The following is an 18,997-nucleotide window of genomic DNA, read 5'->3' on the forward strand; positions in this document are numbered from 1 at the left end:
TGATTGAACATACATTATTATATCCTGCAATATTATACATATCGAAGCAATAACATAAATTCGACAAACAATGTGAAAGTAGAAACAAAGAAAAGGAACATTCATAATAACCAAATAAAATCAGATAGATAAATGAAATTGAATTGACATCAAACAAACAAATAAAAATAATAAAATACTAATAAGTGGAGTGGACTTACTACTTGTGGTCAGTACATAGGATAGTTACCAAATAGGATGGTTACCACTGGGCCAGCTGTAAAGTAAGAAAATATTCATATTATAACAACATCAGTTAGGCAAGCATGGCAAAATCAGGTCATTGTAACGAAATTGGTATCAGACGACCAAATAGAAGTGGGGAGAGCAATTTTAAATAGTTCTTACCAGTGGTCATCACGGTCCGGCACTGGTCAGTAGTGGTCAGTAGTCGGATCTGGACTGGTCAGCACTGGTCAGTAGTGGTCAGTTCTGGTCAGTTCTGGTCACTCCTGGTCAGTCCTGGTCACTCCTGGTCCCCAGTGGTCAGCACTCCACGAATGGCCTGACTTAGGCCCGCGAGACCCGATCCCCCTGGATGCTCCAGGGGTACTGAAGAATTTGTCCAGCGGTAGTCTTCGAGTGGGGAAGTCGAAGAGTGGGGAGACAATGTCAACGTGAAGAGTTAAGAACCGCTTGGTCTAGAGAACACTATTTCGATTGGTCCCACCTCTTGATCATTTCTGGATCTCCACTGGACCGCTGACCTTAATGTCGACCTCACTGTTGACCACCAGTGACCATAAGCTAGTCATTGTTGATCATCATTAAAACCATTAGGAAGATTAAAGCCTTCTTACGAGGATCCCCTTACAATTTGATGCATGATCTTTTTAACATTTTGTTCCACTTTGAAAGAGTGTATCTCATGTTATAAGACACTCGTGGTACAGCGACAGCGTTCATCCCACTAACGATAGATCTATTCTTTACCTCGTTTATGTGTAATAAGAGACGTAAGTAAACATATGCATTTTTTTTTTTGTTGAAAAAATAGTATATTTAGTTTTGCACGATATCAAATAACATTATTTACATGTTCACGCAGAATCATATGTACAAATATCACGAGTTATGCAATGCAACGGCAACAAGAAATATTTCATTATACAAACATCCTTATAAATATAAATATGTCTATGTATATAGGACATGAATAGTTGTATAAATAGGTTCGCACGATTGTTCTAATTGATTTCCATGCAAAACGCTCATTTATTATTTCTAATAATAGAGACCATCATTGTCTTTGGCTTCATAATTAAAACGTCGAAAGGAATTCTCATCATTCTTGTTTCGTAAGTCTTACGATATGCTCGCAATCGTTTTTCTTCTTTAATCGGTAATTAACATGTTTACTGTTAAACGGGGGACATTATTATTCATTAAAGTCTTGAAAGGATCGTACGAACCGCGGCAACTTGTCTCACGACTTACAACGAACACATTTTAAAAGGAATAGGAATGATCGTAATACTGGTGAGTCGTTCGGCAAACTCGAAGTATATGATTATTCAATAAATACGTTACACCGTTGGTATTTGAATATCACAATGACGAGATCTCAAGAACAGCGACCGAAAGTGTATATCTTACTGAAAGTTTCTATACTCAAATTAATTAACAACTGTACATGGTCTGCCTGGAATAGAACACCCGATCATCTTATTTGCCCCAATAAATAATAAAAGAAACCGGTTAAAAAGATAATTCTTTTCAACAGTCACGTTACCACCTCGTAGTAAATTAAACAACAAATTTGTCTCTTCCTTAAAAAGATGCAATAAGCAATTAATTTTGTCAACGCAGCGTACTTAAAGCTATAGCCCTCTAATGTATCAACTTGTCTAAATCTGCAGAGACACTGATCATAAAAAAACTACAATCTTATACAGGGTGTTCGTCCATCCTTGGGAAAAATTATAATAGAAGATTCTAGAGGCCAAAATAAAACGAAAATCAAGAATACCAATTTGTTGATGAAGGCTTCGTTAAACAGTTATTAACGTTTAAATTTCCGACCGTACTGAATTTTTTTCTCGACAGTGGGTAAAATTTCGGGGGTATATGTAATGACGAAAAATGATTGTAATTGACCCTCACAGCTAACAATATTTTTTTCAGAACGATTTGAAATTTTTTAATTTTGTCGAAAAATTTCACACATTCTCGAATTTTTTTCTCGAAAGTGGGTAGGATTTCGAGGGTATGTATAATGACCAAAAATGATTGTAATTGACCCCTGCAACCGAAAATAATTTTTTTAGAACATTTGAAATATTTTAATTTCGTCGAAAAATTTCACACCTTCTCGAATTTTTTACTCGAAAATGCGCAAGATTTCAAGAGTATGTCTATTCACAAAAAATGATTGCAATTGACCCCCACAGCTAACAATATTTTTTTCAGAACGATTTGAAATATTTTAATTTCGTCGAAAAATTTCACACCTTCTCGATTTTTTTTCTCGAAAGTGGGTAGGATTTCGAGGGTATGTATAATGACTAAAAATGATTGTAATTGACCCCTGCAACCGAAAATAATTTTTCCAGAACGTTTTGAAATTTGTGAATTTAATTGTTAATAACTTTTTAACGAAGCTTCCATCGACAAATTGGTATTCTTGATTTTCGTCTTATTTTGGCCTCTAGAATTCTCTATTAAAATTTTCCCCCGGGGGTGGCCGAACACCCCATATAGAAGGGATGAATGAATTGATTCGATAGAGTGATTGATCGCTCCGATTATTCGCCGATGAGCTAGTTTACAGAGACACTGTCGCAGTGACGAGTCCTCTGCTTTGGTTTAAACTCGTAAAAATGAACGCATCCCTCGATCATCATAGATAAACATGTTCCAAAGAGATGGTCCGTATAACGTCACTTTTAGCGTCCGAGTCTTTCAGAGAATTCTTGTTAGCTTTCTCTTTGTCGTCGTGAGATAGATCCAAACAGAAATTGTCATAGGCATATACGTTTGCCACCATGTTGGGATGCTTCTCCTCGGATATGGAGGAGAATCTCTGAAGCGTGATGTTCCTTGGCTGCGTAGAGATAGTTGGCAATGTCTGAAGAGCCTTGTTCCATGCTGGCTTGCTGGAGAATCCATTCTCAATCTGGTCGAGACTCCGACCTCTGGTTTCCGGCAGAATCGTCACGGCGAATAAAGCTCCCAGAAGGCTAACTCCGCCGAACATCCACATTGTGGTCTCCATGCCGACCAGCGAACGTAGATCTGGATACAGTTTAATAGTGGCGAACGTTAACATCTGTACCAGACTGGTGGTGATGCCACCCAGGGGTCCCCTGAACCTCAGTGGATACAACTCCGAGGTCATCACCCAGGGTAAAGTGAGGAACCCTATCATCGACGATCCTACGTGACCCCCAATGCATATCAGAGACAATGTCGATGGTAGCTTCAACCTGGAAAGAGAACAGTAAATTTGTGTCAAGGAGAGGAAACATTTTAACGTGTTCGCCGATCTACGGACTGATCAAGATAGCCAAGATCTCCGTCAATTACACGTGAACCAGGACAGCGGACGAAGATTGGTACTTTCATGAAAAATAACCCGTGCTTAACATTAAGAACACTGGAGGGAACTTCTTTCGCAAGAGTTTCTGGATTTAATAATTCGTCTGCTTTACGAACCAACGAGTAAATACAATTGTACCGCAGGTATTTAGTTTGTGCTTGTACACGATTTATAGAAGCAGAGAAACAGAATAGACTGAAAATGGGAATGTTTCTGATCGACGACCGTTTCGAAGTTGGCTACCGACGTGTGGAATTAACGAGACCCAATTAATAAACAATGCTAACCTGAAGGCCAGAGCGACGCCCACGGCAGAGATCGCCATTCCTAGGCCACTGGCGAAGGCTAGGACTTTTCTGCCGAAGCTGTTCGCGAGAATCGCGCCGACGATCGAGGCGAATAGTCTGATCACACCGATCCCGACGCTGGCCGAGTACTCGTTCAAGTCGATGTCGACGTCGATGTCTTCGAGAACGCTCACAGCATAGAAGAGAATTATGTAGATACCGGACATTTGTTGCAACGCGAAGAAGGCGACAAGGATTAGAAAGGGTTTCCAAACGCTCGGCATGTGGAGAGCTCGTACCAGACTCTCTTTCTTTTCCTCCCTCTTAAAGTTCGTCTCGCACAAGTCTTGATACTCGTTGTCGGTGCTCAAACCAGGCCCCCGCAACCATAGCAGAGACTCCTTCGCTTCCTCGCTTCGACCCCTGGCCACTAGCCACCCAGGTGTCTCAGGAATCATCCTAATTGAACAGAAACGTTTCAATTAAAATAATAGTTACAACTCCTGTGGAGGAATCGAATCTAGCAATTTTTTTCAGAAGTGTTTGCTTCTTCCGGACCCCCATTAGCGATCTCTTTAGTTATTATACATATAGGGTGTTCGGCCACCCCTGGGAAAGATTTTAGAAAGAATATTAATATCTTTATTGAGGCTTCGTTAAAAAGTTATTAAAAAATTAAATTAAAGAATTTCAAATCGTTCTGGAAAAATTATTTTCGGTTTCTAGGGTCAATTATAATCATTTTTGGTGAAGAGACATACCCCCCAAATCCTACGAACTTTCGAGAAAAAAATTCCGGAAGGTGGACAAATTTTTCGACAAAATTAAAAAATTTCAAATCGTCCTGGAAAAATTATTTTTGGTTTCTAGGGTCAATTATAATCATTTTTGGTGAAGAGACATACCCCCCAAATCCTACGAACTTTCGAGAAAAAAATTCCGGAAGGTGGACAAATTTTTCGACAAAATTAAAAAATTTCAAATCGTCCTGGAAAAATTATTTTTGGTTTCTAGGGTCAATTATAATCATTTTTGGTGAAGAGACATACCCCCCAAATCCTACGAACTTTCGAGAAAAAAATTCCGGAAGGTGGACAAATTTTTCCACAAAATTAAAAAATTTCAAATCGTCCTGGAAAAACTATTTTTGGTTGCTGGGGACAATTATAATCATTTTTGGTGAAGAGACATACCCCCGAAATCCTACGCACTTTCGAGAAAAAAATTCCGGCAGGTGGACAAATTTTTCGACAAAATTAAAAAATTTCAAATCATTCTGGAAAAATTATTTTCGGTTTCTAGGGTCAATTATAATCATTTTTGGTGAAGAGACATACCCCCGAAATCCTACACACTTTCGAGAAAAAAATTCCGGAAAGTGGACAAATTTTTCGACAAAATTAAAAAATTTCAAATCGTTCTGGAAAAATTATTTTCGGTTTCTAGAGTCAATTATAATCATTTTTGGTGAAGAGACATACCCCCGAAATCCCACGCACTTTCGAGAAAAAAATTCATTACCGAAAATATAATGTCTGACCATAACTGTCTGTTATCCTGAAAATTGAAAAGTTTCAAATCAGTATAAAAAAATTATTTTTGGCTACAGGGATCTATTACGATCATTTTTTGTGAATAGACATATCCCCGAAATCCTAACCATTTTCAAGAAAAAAATTCGAGAAGGTATGAAATATTTCGACGGAAAAAAAAAATTGCAAATCGTTCTGGAAAAATTATTTTCGGTTTCTAGGGACAATTATAATCATTTTTGGTGAAGAGACATACCCTCAAAATCTTACGAACTTTCGAGAAAAAAATTCCGGAAGGTGGACAAATTTTTCGATAAAATTAAAAAATTTCAAATCGTTCTGGAAAAATTATTTTTGGCTACAGGGATTAATTACGATCATTTTTTGTGAATAGACATATCCCCGAAATCCTAACCATTTTCGAGAAAAAAATTCGAGAAGGTATGAAATATTTCGACGGAAAAAAAAAATTTCAAATCGTTCTGGAAAAATTATTTTTGGTTGCTGGGGACAATTATAATCATTTTTGATGAAGAGACACACCCCCGAAATCCTACACACTTACGAGAAAAAAATTGTTTACTGAAAATATACTGTGTAGCCAAAATTCAAACAGTGAAAAGGCGGAACTGTAAACGTTAATAACTTTTTACGAAGCCTCATAATAGGGGTTGCCACTATTTGAACACGTGGGTTCGAATTCTGAGAAAATGCTACGAATAAGAATACGAAAAATACTCGTATGTTACTTAGTAATTACCGTGTCAACGCCAAGGAAAGAATAGCTGGTCCGATGCTAATCGCCGCGGCTCTTTGCCACGTGGTAAATGCACCCAGCGTGTAGATCATCAGGACACCGAGCGAAACTAAAACGGGTCCGCAGCTTCCAAGCCAGGCCCTCTGATTTGGTGCTGCAGCCTGAAATCGAATTAGTCAAATTCTACAATTCGGTACAGCGAGTTTTCTTGCACAATTTAAAGCCAACTAGGTCAGTCTGAACAATGTTTAATTTAAACGATATTTTGCGAACACAATTGCTACTGAATATAAACGAAGACGTACAGAAGAAACGTTCAAGCCTAAAAGTTGGGACTAAATATGATATTGCTTAATAAGTTCACGTTTAAGATAAACGACTAGTGGGAGATAATTTTACTCTTCAACAATGCAACTTGCCCCATTCGTAAAGCCAAAATTATAAGAAATTATTTAAAAGAAAATTCTGATTTATCAAGTTCATCGAGAATACGTTGGCAATTCTTAAATTAAAGATAATAGGAAGCTACTAATGATATTAATAATTTTAAAAATTCAATTGAAGAAAAGTGGTTGAATAATTTTGGGGGTCCTGTGGATTAGATGGGAAAGGGATAAAGACTGGTTAGTCGAGGATCGTATATATGTGGACGGAATGTAGGTCGAGTGCTTGCGAGAGGAACGGTTCCTCTGGCGGCGAGTATGGAAAGCAATGTACCCCATATAATTCTCGGTTTAATTGCGCCTTTCACTGCCATTCGATACGAATAAGTAGTAAAGCAATTAATTAGTAGTCCTTTGTTCGGAAGAACGAAGCATGAAATTCCAAGATAGTCGAGTGGAATACGATTACGTACCTCGCTGACATAAAGATAGAGGCCATTCGCCATGCCCATTCCGATTCCACTGATGAATCTGCCTGCGTATAACATGGGCACATTCTTCGATAAAGCTATTAAGAGCCAGCCAGCAGCGTGCGGCAAACTAGCCAGTGCGATGGCGGATCTTCTTCCAAACCATTCGGCGCACAATCCAGCGATCAAGGATCCCAAAGGATTCGATACCACGCCCAAGGATGCTATCCAGGAGGTTTGAGACTGATCCGCGAATTCGGTTTGTAGCAGTTGTGGGATCAAAATGGCGCTGAACCCTTGACCAAGCCCCACGGAGATCTGGCCAGAATGCGCGGCCAGCCCTGCAAATATCTGAAAAATAAACGTTTCTTTCAATGGTCTCTATTATCAGCGTTTCGTGTGGAAATTAATTAGAACTCTGGGGAAAAATTTTAATGGGCGATTCTAGAGGCCAAAATAAGACGAAAATCAAGAATAGCAATTTGTTGATCGAGGCTTCGTTAAAAAGTTATTAACGTTTAAAGTTCCGCCTGTAGAACGGCGCGTGATAGTGGTTCTCACAGGCGAAACTTTAAACGTTAATAATTTTTTAACGAAGCCTCGATCAGCAAATTGGTATTCTTGATTTTCGTCTTATTTTGGCCTCTAGAATCTTCCATTAAAATTTTTCCTAGGAGTAGCTGGTCAAACTTTCGAAAATTTGTTCGTTATTTGAAATATAAAAATTTGCCCAACTCGAGACTAGAATGTGACTGATTTAGATAGTGTAGTCTGATAAAGGCCCTTTAAAAATTATATTAGTCGAAACAGACGATTATTCATAATATTCGGGTGAAGGTTGGAAAATTATTTGTATAAACGTTGTTATGAATAAGAAATAAGTATTCTGCTATATTTCTGATATATTTAAATCACTAATAAATATTTGTTACAAACAATTGAAATTGGCAACTTTGTTTGATAGCAAGCGCGCGACTCGAGACTTTCTCTCTCGACCGCGAGTTTTTAGATCGAAACTTCGCTCCGAGCAAACGTGAACCTTCGCGATTGACCTCCGCAGGAACTAGTTCTTTCCTAGCGGATCTCCGGCGCGACAATAAGGAGATAATCGCGTTTCCATTTCGTTTCCAAGATTTTCTGGGAAGAACCGTGCAGAATTGCTCGGTCAACGTGCAATTAAGATGGCCGTACTCGCGTTGTCCACACTCGTAGATCGAACGCACGCTTGAAATTTTAGTCCAAGAGCCGTCCAGTGTTCACAAATTTAAATGGAAAAATACTTTATCGAATTACAGTTCCCTTTATTTTCGTAACTCTTTCGAACTTGCATTTTAGCCACGATTCATTTCGCTGACGATAAAACTGTAATTTAGGGGTTAAGTACCTTTATTTTTTATTTTAAAAATGCGTATAAACGAGGTTACAGTCTGATCGAAATTGATTTTCTCAAAACTGTGTTTCAAAAATCGATACCAGAAATATCGCTTTATGAATGAATTATTTATCAATGAACGGTCGATCAGACGTTTAATCTGGCATCAGATATCAAACATCTCGAAAGCTAAGGCCGTTACAACAGTTGCTTAGAAACTTTTTTTTTCGTTACAAAAACCAGCAAATGCACGTCATTATTTCAAGCTTCTCCAATCTATATTTCTTTTGTTAGAAAACTAGAAAAATACCAGGAACGTAGATTTATCGATTTCAAGTAAAGTTTCTGTCATTGCGTCTTCCAATCGCGGAAGACCTAGAAAGTAGACTCACGCTACGAGAGCAAGATTGACTTCCTAATTGGAAGCAGAGTTCAAACTATTGCTGGAATAATTATGGTTTGTACCGTCGACGAGAAGCTGACCATTAGCATCGTATGAGAATGATCGAAAGACGGTCAATCAGTTCCACGACCTTCTCGCATCAATTCTAAAATAAACGCGGCAACTTTTGCGTCAGTCGTCGCGGTACGTTCTTATTCCACGCGCAGTTGCTTCTCAGCCAAACGACATGGGCGTGTTACGTGCGACAACGATCCTTCCGTATTAGGAAGAAAAGATGTCTTCCGAACGATTCGTGCGTCGATTACGCGAGCGAAATCTATGTAATTCGGCGATGATAGTAGCCATAATTATTTCAGCACACGTTCACGGAACTTGTCAGCGACTTCTGACCGTGTAACGCACGCCTGAGAAACCTAACCTCAACGAGAAACCGCGGATCGAACGCGGGATGAGAAAACGGTCGATACGATAATTCAGACACGGTTGTTAGAATAATTCCAACGTTTGTTTCATTTTACTTTTGAACACTTTTTGATATTTTCATATCAGTTACGATACGAGAACTGTTTTGTTCAGTTGCACGAGGAAATAGTGTCTGTACGCAAGAATCGTTGTAAAACGAAAAGTAAAACCACAGATATTACATTGCATTACGAATGTATTAGAATTTAATATGAAAAACAGAGGATTTGCGGTGTGCTCGTCGACGAGGTACAATCTTATGTATTTTAATAATATACGATAACCATTTAATTCAACTTTTAACGAAGCTTTGTTCAATTTCACATTGGAAGTATCCGAACACTTAAACTCTTCCAACAGTACGAAATTATTAGTCATTTTTGAAAATTGATACAATCAACTATTAAATAGTTCTTTTTAAGTGTATATTAACGATTATGATGTTCTGTATTTACAATTACACGTATAATAATAGTGACATAAACTGGTGATGGTGTAGTTAGAATTTTTTTTTCTAATGTAATTACAGCCTTTAATATGTTCGACACACTTCCGTCCGTAGTATTCGTTTAACAAATGTGCGGTGTCGTAATATTATTTACAGAAGTCACATATTTCGTAGAAATGAACATTACATCAGATTTCATATGACTTCCTAGTTTGATAAATATCGGAAGTTACGAAGGTTGAAATCTTTTCTATTTCCACAAATAAGGAAGCTATCCTGGTTATTGGACGCTTGGCATATTTTTTTACACGACAATAGAATATTATTAATTCCATAATTATAATTTTCGATGTTGCAAAATTGATTTAGAAAAATATCAATGCTTTACACATTAAACTGAAAAAAGTATCTCGATACGATAGTTTCTGGGATAAAAATACCTATGTACGAGCTAACTTAACCTAAAAATAGCTAGCCTTATAGGGACTATAGTACCAGCTCGTGCAATTTTATTTCTACTGTTTTTGTCGATACATTTGATCCTATTTGTATTAATACAAGTTTCCAGCAATTAGACGATCCTTTTGTGTAGTAGTACAGCGTTTTAAAAAAAGAATTACGAATTTGATGTGAAATTGCTGTTTTTGACATTTCTATAATGTTACATATTTAATCTTACTCGAACAATGCTTAAATGAGCACTAGAAAATTTGTTTAATATCACTTACTTTTATTCTCTTTCAACTGATCGATTTTTTTTTAATTCAATTTGAGAATTGAACTTAAAGTTCAAATTGAAAATTAATTTGATATGAAAAATAACAGTTATACATATATGTAGAACATATATAATATCATTTTGTCGGTTCTCATAATTGCTTTGATTCAGAATCGATATATAACAGTTTAAAATAATTATTTTCGGAACCGTTGCAACCACTGGTATTCATGAGTAATTAGAAATTTAAAAAACAAGAAAAGAGGTGTGTGTAAATTTGTTTGTTGTTACCATTAATTAATGTATTTATATAAACTCTATATAAAATTGTACTTTTACTTGAATAAGATATTAGTTAATTATCTACATTTTCAACATTATCTCGCCAGGTGTCGATTATCTGGTCTCGATCCAGATGGCGTTTCCGTTATGTTTATCGAAAACACTCGGTTTCGAAATATAATGTTTGGAATGACTAATAAAAGCATACGTGATCGTTGAAAAAGCCGAGAAAGATGTTCTCGACAGATACGTGTCAAATCACAATAATTAACGGACAGATTGCAATCGTTTAATTGCGTTGCTGTTACGCGTACACTTGTGCAATGGATGCCAGTGACGCTTCTCCGTGTTTTTGCGGGTACATTGTCTGCCTGTTCGACGTTAGACGTCAGCCTTCTGCACGGACGCATGACTTTATTAAACAAAGATGTATTTGATCCGAATTATGCCAATTAAGAATATAAAACTACACTTTATCTGATATATATTAATATAAGTAAGTCAGCTTTGGTTATAACATAAAAGAAAAGAACAAAAGGAAATACAAACATATTGTTTGGCTATTTAGTATATTAGCTACATATAATATTACGAATAGTAATATCCGCGTTGATACATTATTCTGATATGTGTGGTTAGGGCTAGTGGTTTTTTCATGGACCCCTTTTGACAGTCTTTATTTATGGTACCCTTTTTATGCAATGTTTCTTTGAATAATAGTCCTAAATATTAGTTAACCATTCTTCAACCAGAGTTGAAAATTCCGACTTGCTCAGATACGCGAAATAGCATCTAGTAATTTTCACGCCATCTGGTGCCTTCTTATGTACACTTTCTTTTCTTTGGCTATACTCTCTCTCTAATAATGCGTTCAGTTGCGTGTACCAGTAGTAATCTTTGGTTATCCTTTAAATAAGCATTCTTCAACCATTATTGTGTCCTTTATTTAAGTCTAACAAGATATAACGGACCAAACGGGATAAAAACTTACACAGATCGTTCCATAAAACGAAAATAAGCTTACAAAGAACATCAGAATCCTTCGAGACTTTTTAGTTTGAATTTCTTAGTAAATTTTTGGTCTCAAGATCAACGAGTTTATCATTGGCTATGTTTGCATTAATTTGTGTAGATGTTGCTTAAAATTTGAGAAATTGCGAAAAATCTTCTTTGGGAATTTAATAAAATTGGACAATTATTTAGACAAGAAACGGGAATGGAAAATTCTTAAAAAATTTGAAGAAATAATAAAATTGTCTTACGCCTTTGTGCTGCCCGGAATAAAGAAGCTTCCACCAGAGTTTCGTTCGGGTGATCATTTTGTCCGATGGACTCAATCCGTTATCTGTAAAATAGAGTAAAGTAGATTGCTTTTAAATATAGTTTAAAATAATAATAACACAAAATAAGACAAAAATCAAGAATACCAATTTGTTCATGAAGGCTCAGTTAAAAAGTTTTTAACGTGTAAAGTTTCACCAGTACCGAATTTTTTTCTCGAAAATGCGCAAGATTTCGGGGGTATGTCTATTCACCAAAAATTATTGTAATTGACCCCTGCAACCGAAAATAATTTTTCCAAAATGATTTGAAATTTTTTTTTTCCGTCGAAAAATTTCACACCTTCTCGAATTTTTTTCTAGAAAATGGATAGGATTTCGAAGGTAGGTCTATTCACTAAAAATGCTTGTAATTGTCCCCCGCAGCTGAAAATATTTTTTCCAGAACGATTTGAAATTTTTTAATTTCACCGAAAAATTTCATCACCTGCTCGAATTTTTTTCTCGAAACTGAGTAGGATTTCGAATATATGTCTATTCACTAAAAATGCTTGTAATTGACCCCCGCAACTGAAAATATTTTTTCCAGAACGATTTGAAATTTTTTAATTTTGTCGAAAAATTTGTCCACCTTCCGGAATTTTTTTCTCGAAAGTTCGTAGGATTTCGGGGGTATGTCTATTCACCAAAAATTATTGTAATTGACCCCTGCAACCAAAAATAATTTTTCCAAAATGATTTGAAATTTTTTTTTTCCGTCGAAAAATTTCACACCTTCTCGAATTTTTTTCTAGAAAATGGATAGGATTTCGAAGGTAGGTCTATTCACTAAAAATGCTTGTAATTGTCCCCCGCAACTGAAAATATTTTTTCCAGAACGATTTGAAATTTTTTTTTTCCGTCGAAAAATTTCACACCTCGAATTTTTTTCTGGAAAATGGATAGGATTTCGGGGGTATGTCTATTCGCCAAAAATGATTGTAATTGACCCCTCTAGCTAAAAATAATTTTTTCAGAACGATTTGAAATTTTTTTTTTTCGTCGAAAAGCGCCTAATAAGATTTTCGGTTAGAAATTTTTTTCTCGATAATGCGTAGGATTTCGGAGGTAGGTTTATTCACTAAAAATGCTTGTAATTGTCCTCCGCAACTGAAAATATTTTTTCCAGAACGATTTGAATTTTTTTAATTTCATCGAAAAATTTCATCACCTACTCGAATTTTTTTCTCGAAACTGAGTAGGATTTCGAATATATGTCTATTCACTAAAAATGCTTGTAATCGACTCCCGTAATCGAAAATAATTTTTCCAGAACGATTTGAAATTTTTGAATTTAATTGTTAATAACTTTTCAACGAAGCCTCCATCAACAAATTGGTATTCTTGATTTTCGTCTTATTTTGGCCTCTAGAATCTGTTAAAATCTTTCCCAGGAGCGATCGAACACCCTGTATATTTGAAAGTATATTTCATCGAACGAAATCGTTGCGATAGCGGTGAATCGACCCGTGAATTAATCGTAGATCGCGATAATGTCAAAATTTAATGGCCGTGTAAATTCGTTAATGGGGAAATTACAGCTCACGCGCGAAACCGACGAAGTGCGTCGATCTGTGACGCGTGTGAGTCACGAGACAAGGCTCGGTTCCTTGTACTTATCTAACCCGTAAGGGACGAACGGATGATTATTTAAACGGGGTCATTATTCAATTTCAGCCACGCACCAGCTGTCGAAAAATACTTATTATAGTTGTAATAAGTGCACAATACGGAATGTAGAAATTATTAACAAATGGAACCACATGATGCCCTTTAACACGTTGATTGCCATGGTGGTTATTGATGACCGGCGTTTCAAACTTAAAACGTATCTGTTAACTCTGCAAATAAGTCTTTACACTATTCTGTAGACAGTTGTTTGTTAATAAATAGGTAAAAGTAGGGGGAAATCGCAAAATCAAGAAGCATACCTCTGTTTTTCCATAATGCAATGTTGCAATTTTTCTCTAATACTTGGTAGTAGTTCTAAGTCTCCCCCCAAAGCATTTTAAGATAAAGAATAGACCAGTTTTTGTTTGAATGAGTTTCAACAATTTCGTTATCAAACCCCTCAATATTATGTTGGTGATTTGAGCCTTGTTTACGACTTGTACGTGGAGAATCACTTTCAATAAGTACAACATTGCATTTTGTATTTCTTTCCTAGTTTTTAGACGTTTCGATCACTTGATCATTTTAAATCTGAATACTTTATTCACTGCTGGTCAATGTGATAAGTCGACTTCATTTTTGATAGTTACAACTATTGTTTTTTCCTTTTGTCATGTTATGTAAACATACATAAAAGATAAAGGTACGAAACAAAATTTTGCAATATTTACATAACAAATGACTTGTTAATCTTTTTAAGAAAAATGCTGTTTGAAGAATGGACAAAAGTATAAGTTCAGCCATGAAAAAAATATTTATCTATAAATTAATTACAATGAGAATTGGTAAATCAATTAGTTAGATAGAGCAAAAGAAACAGGCTTTCGAGTTTTCAGAAATAGCTCGCTTAACGCTACCCCTTTAAATACTGTTTCCTTATAACACGCTATTTTCACGTAGGATCTAAGTATGTCTAACGTAATTCTAACCGACTGTTACGCAAAAAAACGCTTCTTTTATGTACTCTACAAATTGAACGATTAGCGACAACAGTTTTTTTTCTTAAAAATTTCCCAAGCTAATCTTTGCTGTAATTCACAACTGCAGAAAAGTACTGCAAGTAAATGGTATCAAAAAAAATTAATCGCATTATTTCAATACCTGAAATACAAGCATTGGTGACGACTTAAAGAAATACGATAAAAAATTTCAAATCGTTCTAAAAAAATTATTTTTAGTTGCTGGTGTCAATTCTAATCAATTTTGGTCATTAGACATACCCTCGAAATCTTACCCACTTTCGAGAAAAAAATTCAGGTAGGTGCTGAAATTTTTTGGAGAAAAAAACATCTTTCAAATCATTCTAAAAAAATTATTTTCGGTTGCAGGAGTCGATTACAATCATTTTTTGTCATTACACATACCCCCGAAATCCTACGCGTTTTCGAGAAAAAAATTTCTTACCGAAAATATAATTCGGTGCCTAAATTTTTCGACGAAAAAAAAAAATTTTCAAATAATTCTAAAAAAATTATTTTCGGTTTCAGGAGTCGATTACAATCATTTTTGGTTGTTACATGTACCCTTAAAATCCGAATTCCTTCTCAGGGCCCCTGTATGACGCATTAAATCCAATACGATTTGATCGCAGGTTGGAAACTGTATCGCAAATAATACAATTTTCAGATTCACGGATGTAAAAAATTTATTTCACGAGTCATTAGAACACTAATTTGCCTCTCTATTTTCATTATTACGCAATAATATTAGTAATATTCAATTAGTAATATCATATTAATATCGAGGATGAGTACTTTTCGTTGAGACATTACGTTCGGCCCTGGAACGTCGCGCGCAGCTGTTTATACTTCCCGCCAGTTCTCGTTGTCAGTCTCCCAGGAACCAACGCGACGTAGAGTGTTTAACGTAGGAATATAAGAAAGACAGTGGCGAAATAACCGAACAATTAACTAAGGTAATCGTTGATTGCGTACGAAACATTTGTAAACGAGTTTAATTTCGAGAACAGACAGCCACCTGTTTCTCTAATAGTTCGAGGTTAACGCAACCGCGACCGTAATAAGTGGTACTTCCTGCGGCTTCAAAACCGCAATTTCGAGCGACAGGCAACGTGTCCGCGATATCTGAGCAATAGTGTTGCGATCGATCGAACGACAACAGTTAAATGTCAACAGAAACATGTCATGATTCGCCGATTGTAAACGCGTGTCGGTTCAGAGTTATGCAGTCTATTCTAGTTCGAGAGACGCAGCACCGCGATGCTTTTGTTTTCGATGCTGCGTGTTTACAAAACCACGGCTATTTTTACCATTGATGAAATCAGCTCGAAACGTGCAAGCCAAAATTTATAACTCTTTCACCGAATATTTATACGCGTCTTCGTTTTAAAGTAAACATGGGTGTTTGATAATGTTTCTAATGCTGCGTGTAGGTTAACACGAGGACTGTAGAAATTTTCATGAGCTGCAGAAAATGGACGGGTGAGTTACGTCCAATGTGTTATCTAAACGATATTTTTCAATACACAAAGATAAAATGAAATGAAAATGCTCAATGAACCAGGTAGCCATTACATTAAAGTGCATAACAATTTTAGAAAATAAAAACTATAGAATTGAATGCATAATAATGCTTGTTGCTGGTATTCACGTCTGCAAACGTGTTAAGAGGTTAGGACATTAGGATTCTATTTGCCTACTAGGTTAATCAAGTTTTTTGATTATCACTCTTGTCAGTCAAAATTTTACATATAATAATTATAGTAGCCACACAAACTTGCATCAAATGTTCACTTTAATCTACTGTTGCTTTAAAATATGAATAAATTTTCGCATCAAAGTGTCCTAACCTAATAGATATAGGTTATGTAAACCTCGAAAACTGTGTGATTAGGAGAGACGATTGACAAACTATTTTTCTGATGGGCCAGAAACCATATACTTTTAAGTAACATAAAACCCATAAAATACATATTTATTAATAAGAAGAATGAAATTATTTTGTTTTAATTCGATGGTCAAATATGTATCGGCTTGGATAATATTTGTTTGGTAAAATTGCGTTAGTTATGTTTAAAATTTTGTAATTGACATTCATTCAAATGTCATTATTTTACAAATTCAATTAATTTTTATTAGTATGTAATAAAGTTTTGTGTTGTTTGTGTGTTATTCGGCCAACCCTGGGAAAAATTTTAATGAGAGATTCTAAGAGTCAAAATAAGACGAAAATCAAGAATACCAATGTGTTGATGGAGGCTTCGTTAAAAAGTTATTAACAATTAAATTCAAAAATCTCAAATCGTTCTGGAAAAATTATTTTCGATTGCGGGGATCGATTACAATCATTTTTGGTCATTACACATATCTTCGAAATCCTACACACTTTCGAGAAAAAAATTCGAGAAGGTGTGAAATTTTCGACAAAATTAAAAAATTTCAAATCGTTCTAAAAAAATTATTTTCGGTTGCAAGGGTCGATTATAATCATTTTTGGTCAATAGACATACCCACGAATTCCTACCCAATTTCTAGAAAAAAATTCAAGAAGGTGCAACATTTTTCGACAAAATTAAAAAATTTCAAATCGTTCTAAAAAAATTATTTTCGGTTGCGGGGGTCCATTACAATCATTTTTGGTCATTACACATACCCTCAATTTCCTACCCAATTCCTAGAAAAAAATTCAAGAAGGTGCAAGAAGGTGTAATTTTCGACAAAATTAAAAAATTTCGAATCGTTCTAAAAAAATTATTTTCGGTTGCAGGGGTCGATTATAATCATTTTTGGTGAATAGACATACCCACGAATTCCTACCCAATTTCTAGAAAAAAATTCAAGAAAGTGCAGGAAGGTGTAATTTTCGACAAAATTAAAAAATTTCGAATCGTTCTAAAAAAATTATTTTCGGTTGCAGGGGTCGATTATAATCATTTTTGGTGCATAGACATACCCTCGAATTCCTACCCAATTTCTAGAAAAAAATTCAAGAAAGTGCAATAAGGTGTAATTTTCAACAAAATTAAAAAATTTCAAATCGTTCTAAAAAAATTATTTTCGATTCCAGGAATCGAAATATTTTCATATGATTCTCTAATTATCTTTCGTTAGAACGATTAATTTTCATTGAATACAACGATTTTTAAATCTTCTAAAATAGAAATAAGCAAGAAATAGCCATAGTTCCAAAGAATATACTGACCTTTTGCGCAAACGAATTTTTTAATTAATAAGGCCAATAGTTTGAAATTAATACGAATCCCTACCTTTCGACTGCAGCTGTGTTTCTCCAAAGACTCGTCAACGTGGTCTTTTAATTTTCAGGAATCCTCGCGCGCGAACAGTCCCCCATTTCGAAGTATCGAGGCGTTCGAAGAAGAGCACGTGGGTTTAAGATCGTCGCGATTACTTCATATCACGGTAATCGTAAATCCTTTATACAGTAATCGCGCTCGATCGAGTCTCTTGGTGACAGGATTTTACTAAGGTACGATTTTTATTTAGTCACGTTCACGTTCACGCTCATTTTCTTAACACAGGCCAGGAAATCGGAGGGTTTGGGTACGCGTGTAGATCGGCTTCTTGGATCGGTGAGAGTTCTTTTTTTCGTAAGTTAAGTTAATTAAAGTGTCGCGGTAATTTGTACACGTGGTTTCGAATAGCTTGCAGCTCGGTTGCATTCGAGTCCGTCGCGTGTTTTTTCGCACTCGGTACTGAGATGATTTTCGCCCGCGCGTTCGTATTTATAGTCGCGGGAAGGCGCCTCTCTTCTCAAAACGACGCGCAGCGCTTTGCCAAGCGCCCTTCCAGGGCCGTCTCGAGGTCTCCCCGTCTCCCTGATCACCGCCACTAAAATTCCCTCGACGAGCCTCGGGGGATCTGTCTTTTTAATTGCACCTATTGTCTTACCTATTATTGTAGAAACCTTTTTGTGGAAATTGAATTTAGGGGTGTGAAAGTAGACGGTTCAGTACGTTTTTTAATACTTTAATATTTAGTTTATTATTGATAATTACTTTAATATTTTAAAGATAGATATACTTTAGTTAAATGCGGCAGTAGTAAACTATCCTTATCGCGTTACATTTTGAACAATTTTTAAAAGATGGAATTTTGAAAAATGAAAAATATGAAATTACATTTTACACCGAAATTATTGATTTTAGGGGCCACGTTGATCAAGCATTTTTTACTCTTAATTTATTTTCTTATAAAGAAAATTAAATAATAAGAAATTCAAGATCAAGATTATGAATTTTTGGAAGTCAATGTGTTAGTATTTTTTATTTGCATTTTTCACTATTAATTAAAACATATTAAAATTTCCTTTTTTTCAAATTAGGATTCATCGAAGTTT

At 35.7% G+C, this 18,997-nt stretch overlaps 2 protein-coding genes across 3 annotated transcripts in view; one reads left to right on the top strand and one right to left on the bottom strand.

Annotated features, from left to right (window-relative positions):
• Positions 1 to 1,050: 1,050 nt before the first annotated feature.
• Positions 1,051 to 18,337, bottom strand: LOC143348278 (facilitated trehalose transporter Tret1). Of its 2 annotated transcripts, XR_013080741.1 has the most exons (7): positions 17,907 to 18,337; positions 11,954 to 12,036; positions 7,010 to 7,357; positions 6,157 to 6,314; positions 3,865 to 4,323; positions 2,731 to 3,464; positions 1,051 to 1,925 (listed from the first exon to the last, which is right to left on the bottom strand). XR_013080741.1 is itself a non-coding variant. In XM_076778317.1 (6 exons), exons 2-6 carry the CDS (start codon positions 12,008 to 12,010, stop codon positions 2,879 to 2,881), a joined length of 1,608 nt encoding a protein of 535 aa, XP_076634432.1. In that variant the 5' UTR covers positions 12,011 to 12,036; positions 17,907 to 18,337; the 3' UTR covers positions 1,051 to 2,878. The 2 variants fall into 2 exon arrangements, 1 of the variants encoding a protein (XP_076634432.1); XM_076778317.1 differs by having other exon boundaries at positions 1,051 to 3,464.
• The window catches only part of LOC143348276 (facilitated trehalose transporter Tret1), a 59,042-nt gene continuing 58,151 nt past the window's right edge, over positions 18,107 to 18,997 (top strand). Inside the window, exon 1 of the mRNA XM_076778316.1 lies at positions 18,107 to 18,127. The gene's annotated coding sequence lies outside the window, so the exon portion shown is untranslated. The remainder of the gene's footprint in view (positions 18,128 to 18,997) is intronic.

This window comes from Colletes latitarsis, chromosome 11 (assembly GCF_051014445.1).
Source record: "Colletes latitarsis isolate SP2378_abdomen chromosome 11, iyColLati1, whole genome shotgun sequence".
Taxonomy (NCBI): Eukaryota; Metazoa; Arthropoda; class Insecta; order Hymenoptera; family Colletidae; genus Colletes; species Colletes latitarsis.